We start from the raw sequence: 6,186 nt of genomic DNA, 5'->3' as shown, positions 1-6,186 counted from the left end.
AATTCTCTCTCTCTTTTTTTTTTTTTTTTTAAAGAGGTAAGTCCTGAGAAACCTTGTTTATATGATTATATAGGTGAGAAGGAAAAGACTTTTATTATAGCAATGCCACTTGATTCTTTGGACTCACTCTGAATTATAGGCCAAAATATCACTTAGTGATCTGTCATCAAAAACTGTTTTGAATGTTCTTTTGTTCTTCTTCAATTTTGTTAAACAAAAGCAAAGAAGTAGAAGCCCTGTGACTTGCAGAAGTGTGCTGTGTATTACTAGCCTATAGGGTGGGTTCATTTTCTTGACACCATCACCAACATCTCCAACTGCCCTGCTGGGGGGATCTCCAGGTAATGCCAAGTAGTAAGATTCAGGATGAAAAGGTGTGTCTTTCTCATATAAAATGGGGGGTAGGGACCAGCCCTAGCCACTTGTGCAGATAGATTAGTTTTAGAAAGTGAACATTGGGAATTTGAAGATCTAGAAAGTAATTCTTCCCAAACTATCTGTACCCACATGCTCCTTGGAAAATCTTCCCAGCTTGATAATTGCTGACCTACCTAACCAAGTCTCTGTTGATGACTTTGGGATAGCTTACAGGTTTTCTTTATTTTTGGTAACACCACTGGGCAAATTGACATTTTGGTATCTTGCCATAGTCTGCCTTTTTTACTCATTTATACTGTGACCAGAAGTACATGAAAGGGCCCATTTACCTACATACACCCTAGCTGGTGCTCCACATTATTTGTCTTTATTATCCATTGTCAATCTAATAGCAGAATATAGTTCTCGTTTGCCTCTCTTCGGTTATTAATTACGTGAGCATATTTTGTGTGTGGGCCAATTGACGCTTTTCTCAATTTCCTTATTTCTGTGCTTTGCCAGTGTTTCTGTTGAGGGTGGTACTTTTTCTTATTGATTTGTAAGAGCTCTTGATTTTCTGAGGGTTTTAACCCATCATAGGTTTGATTTTATGTTTGCCAGCTGGTTTTGGTAGCTTTTATGTTTCACAATTTGTAAATGCTCACGAGTCTCTTTGAGTTTGTGCTTATATGGTTTCTAGATTTCATATCACACTTAATATGCTTTTAAAAATTCCTTACACTGTTTCCTTTAAGTAGTTTTATGGTTAATTTTTAAATTTTTTTTTTAATGTTTTTTATTTATTTCTAGGAGAGAGAGAGAGAGAGAGACAGCGTGAGCAGGGGAGGGTCAGAGAGAGAGGGAGTCACAGACTGAAACAGGCTCCAGGCTCTGAGCTGGCTGTCAGCACAGAGCCCGACATGAGGCTCGAACCCACGAACTGTGAGATCATGACCTGAGCTGAAGTCGGACGCTTAACCCACTGAGCCACCCAGACGCCCCTGAATCATGTCACTCTTCTGCACACTCTGCAAGGGTGTGCTGCCTACATGAGCACAGACAAGACTTGTTCACCAGCTCCAGTCCCACTAAGCTACCTTTCGAATCACATTTCCTCGTGGAACCTCTGCGTTTTGGAACATAGCATACGCTTTCACGTATTTGTGTCTTTGCTCCTGCTGTTCTCTTGCCTAGAAATAGCCTCTTGATCCCCACCGGTTTCTTTCTAAACCTGCTTTCCTTTTAAGACCCACGATAAAGCCTGACTGATGCCCCCCACTTTAGCTCTTGTTTCATTTGGTCTCCAACTTGCGATTTACCTTTCTCTTTCCCCAAATAGATGATGAGCTCCCTGAGGACGGAGAGCACCTCCTTAGTCTTCCCATTTCTCCCTTTGCCTTTCATTTCGTCTGTCTTTAGAAAACGCCTATTGAATAGAATCAAATCCAATCATATATACATACACACACTCACACACATCCATCTATAGCTCTCAAATGTTATTGAATGAGCAGCGCCTGCATGGCTCTGTCGGAGCGTCTGACTCTTGACTTCTGTTCACGTCATGGTCTCACAGTTTGTGGGTTCAGGTCCTGCATCGGGCTCTGCACCTGATGNAGCCAGCCCCAGGGTTTGTGATTTGCCAGGACTCAGCATATGGTGGCACTCACAGCTGTGATGCGTTATGGTGGAAGGCTGCACAGCACATCAGCAGAGGGCACTGGCACCCAAAGTCCAGAGGACACCAGGTGCAAGTTTCCAAGAGTCCTCTCCCAGTGGAGTCACACAGGACGTGCTCAATCCCCCCAGCAACAAGCTGTGATAACACATGTGAAAAGTTGCCGACCAGGAAAGTTCATTAGAGACTCGGTGCCCCGGGTCTTTATTGAGGGCTGGTCACATAGGCCCCCTCGCCAGTTACATACCCGAATTCCAGACTCTCAGAAGGAAAGCAGGTATTCAGCATAGACCATATTGTATGCACAGTTTAGACACTCATCGGCGGTGAGAACCCTCCCAAAATCTAAGTTCCCGGCTGATCAAGGGCCAACCTTGTAAGTAGGGCTTTCGAAGGAAAGCTTAATTTCACGGATGGTAAATGCCTAAAGAGAGGAGGGAAAAATCAGTGTGTTAGGAGTGGCCAGGGAAAGTATGCTAAGTACTTTGATTTTTACTCTCGCGTCTTACAGAGGAGATCAGCTGAGTCATAGAGAAGAGGAGGGGCTACAGCCAAAGATCCACGTTTGGTGGTAGAGTGTAGACAGTTGGATAGAGATAGGAGTTTGCAAATTATAGAGGGCCTTGCAAGCTGGGTAGAATATTGAGGATGTGATGTAATTATGGAGGATGTCTTGCTAGCCTGAGGAGAAAGTGACATTGAGGGTGACTGCTGGCGAGCTGTGGGAATGCAGGGTTCTAGGGAGGGGAGGAGAGGCAGGCAGACCTGCGAAGGAGCATTTGCAGTAAGAGCAAGTGTCACCTTAGGAAGACATAGATGAGCGTGGTGCTCGCGTCTCTATTTCAGCATTCTGCTTCAAGTAGGTTTTCACGTCGTTGGAAGAGTGGAGGGGTCATCTTAGAGACGGTGCGTGGGTGTGGAGGAAGCTATGTCAAGGGTGAATGTGATTCAGAATAACTGTACATTTTTATAAACAAGATATTTCTGCTGAAAACATTGTTAATTATTATAGTCCAAGTTTCCTTTTAAAATTGTTAGGAGGCAAAACAGATATTTTATTTGAAGATCAATGTATATATTTTTTGTATTATAGAAAACTAAGAAATGGGACACAANCTGATGTTGACCACAAATATATATGCATGTATTTTGAACATTTCACTAATTAACCAAAATAGAAAGACGAGTAACAATTTTCTCTCAGCACTGTTTTTCTTTGGAATTAAATGTTGCCATACTAATGTAAATGCCAAAAAAATAAATCAACTTTTAAATTTCTTTCAGTTTTAATAATATAAGATCCTAGTAAAAAGGTAAGGATATATGTATTAATAAATATTTTCAGTGTCCCAGGAAAACATGCCATTTACCATTTTTGCACTTTTATTAGTTGCATGGTCTTCCGTCCAGTTTGTGGTTGGTAATTTAATATTTCGCATAGCATCACAATATAGAATCCATGTCCATTACCCTCTTTAATCACAGTCTTGTTGTGAATTCCTTTCCCTGTGTTTATGGAAGGCTTACAACTTTTTATGTTGTAGGTGACCATCCAAAAGCNAAGGAAGCTTCTCCCCCCACCCCGCCCCACCAATAGCTTTCTCTGCTGTCAGCCAAGCCAGAAGCGTCCATGTTGTTTTAGAATTAAATATGCCATACAGTGACAATGGTAAAATACCAGTTGGAGACCGTGCGTGTGTCACATCAGACTCCGTGCCCGAGGGGCAGAGTTTTAAGAGTCTTGAAATTTTTTTTTTTTTTACAATCCCCAGGGACACCCACCCAAGTAGCAGAATGCCTTTTCATCAGCTTACTAATACCAGCGTATTGAGTGTCATATATTTTCTTTGTCCTACTGACCTATCATTTGGTATCTGCCTTGATGTGTTCTGTTGTTCCTTTGCGTCTTTGGGGTTCTACATCCCTTTGTGGGGGTCTTAGCTGCAAGTAGTATAAAAATGAAAACATCTTGGAAATGGCACTGTGAAAAAAACGAGCTCAGATGTTATAAGTGACTCTTCTTTTGAAGTCTGGATTTCTTCTGTTTTCTCTCGATAGGAGTATACACCCATTGCCACCCCGGTCTAATCTGGAATTGTTACACGTGGAAACGACCTTACAGGATGGTATTCGGGAGCAGCTTTTTATCCGAAGTTAGAATTGGCACTCAAGCACTAATGCAGTAATTTCCTTGATAACGTAACTTTATTTTTCTGTAGCGGAATGCTGCAGCTTTTTTACACCTAACACTTGCTTTTAAATTACAGTGTTCAATGTAAACGTCGTCTCAACTACAGTTTCTTTTGCAAAAAGTCTTACAAGGGCATTATTTGTCGTGGTTTTCTCTGAGCATGGTTTCATAGAGAACTTAAATGAGTTACATCCGGACGTTTATATGTTGCAAGTTTTGCTTATGTAATAAAAACAAAACAAAAGTATGTGAATTGTATAGTGTCTGTGCGTGAAAGAACTTGAAACAGTGGCCTTATGGTAGCAAATTTTATACCAGGTTTTCCTTTTTTCTGATGATAGTTTGGCTTATAACTTGTTTTCTTAAGTTTCTGAAGATCAAGGCCTATCTAATTTATACATTTCATATTACAATATAAGAAGGCAAGAGAAAAGGTGCTTCAAAATTTCCATCGGGTAGTTATGAGTGCACTGAATTTTTAGTAATTGGTTCATTCGGTTTTTTCCACAACTATTTGCTCTTTCCAGTTTCAAAATGCTATTGTGGAAAAAATGTAAATTTTGTAATCTCTTTTCCATCTTATTTTCCCCTCAGGGCAAGCTTGTGCATACCATATTTTTAAAGGCTTTTTAAAAATCTGACAGACAAAGTTTCATATTTGGAAACTGTACTTTACTACTACTACAGCATTATACATTTTGCAGACGCACAAAGTGTTTATTTTCAGTTCAGTTGTGTTGAGTATGTANATGTACTAGCATAAGGTAAAATTGATGGGATTCTAAATGATATTTTAGGTCCCGCTACCTTATTCCTTTATGTTTTCTGTGTTCTGCTCAGTGATACATACACATTCCCAGTTAAACTTCTGTGAAATGCTTATTTGTAATGAAATAAAAAACTGTTGCTCCTTCTGCTCGAGGAAGTTACTTGCCAGCTTGTGAGGACATTATTTTAATTTCATATGAGAATTACAGCCCTGACTAGGACCCCTTGATATTTAAAATAGGTCTACCCTTACAAAGGCAGAACTTTTAAAATCGAAATTTGGTAAAAACTTGATTTCTCATGACTGGATTTGAAAAATCTTGCTACAAACAATTTTTTTACTTGTCTTTGTAAGATAGGGAAGCCATTTCCTTAGTGAGTCAGCAGTAAGTGGGGGCGAGAGTACGTGCATTAAAACTGGGTAATAAATTTAGGTGGATGTCCTGTCTTACTGCTGTGTGCTGCCCCTGCAAGTCAGGTTTTCCAGACATATTTGCCATTCCACTTATGGTAGGAAAGAATTACATGTGCACAGTAGTACGACAACCTTATATCGGGTTAGGTACGCGTAACATCTGCCTTAAGTTTTAAAATAATTCATTTATTCTTATATCCTGGGGGGCACTTACGAGCCTTGAATACTTAACCCTTTGATAAACACATATTTATTGCACAGATTCTGTGCTAAAATTACAGCGGTGAACGAGAGAACAAGACACGTGCAGCCTGCCTTCATGGTCCAGTCAGATACGGAAACTGGACATTCAGCACGGAAACCCAACAGTAAGCAGCGCTAATTCTCTGGCTCTGTTTATTGTGGTGCATAAGACTAAGGCAGTTGACTTAATATGGATCCTTCCACAACTGAGTTCCTAGTTAGGCATATTTGGATATACTTTTGGCATCATCTCTATATGCAAAGCATGTTATTTGCAAAACACCTATTTGTGATGTGGGTGTATTCAGAAAATACTGAGTGCGTACGATTTGAAGCCTCAGAAGAAAGGCTTGCTTGATAATTTCGAGTATAATATAAGGACGGGAACTGTGTCTGTCTTGTTCACCATAGTATCCCTAGCTCCCAACATCCTACTTGGCACACGGTAAGAACTCATTAAATACTAGTCTAATGAATGAGTAACAAGTAGAATATGTTTATTAGGAATTAAATATCTAATTTGCATGTGGAGGT

General features: G+C 40.1%; 1 protein-coding gene across 1 annotated transcript in view; it reads left to right on the top strand.

Moving 5' to 3' along the window:
- BCLAF3 (BCLAF1 and THRAP3 family member 3) overlaps positions 1–4,968 on the top strand; it is a gene marked incomplete at its 5' end in the record, with an annotated part of 42,499 nt that extends 37,531 nt beyond the window's left edge. The window contains one exon of the mRNA XM_077769589.1: positions 4,094–4,968. Coding sequence (XP_077625715.1) covers positions 4,094–4,123 — 30 coding nt within the window. The remainder of the gene's footprint in view (positions 1–4,093) is intronic.
- Positions 4,969–6,186: the final 1,218 nt, after the last annotated feature.

The sequence above is a fragment of the Crocuta crocuta genome, unplaced genomic scaffold, assembly GCF_008692635.1.
Source record: "Crocuta crocuta isolate KB4526 unplaced genomic scaffold, BGI_CrCroc_1.0 scaffold312, whole genome shotgun sequence".
NCBI lineage: Eukaryota > Metazoa > Chordata > Mammalia > Carnivora > Hyaenidae > Crocuta > Crocuta crocuta.
The sequence above is the reverse complement of the archived record's forward strand: the minus strand, read 5'-3'. Positions and strand labels throughout refer to the sequence as shown.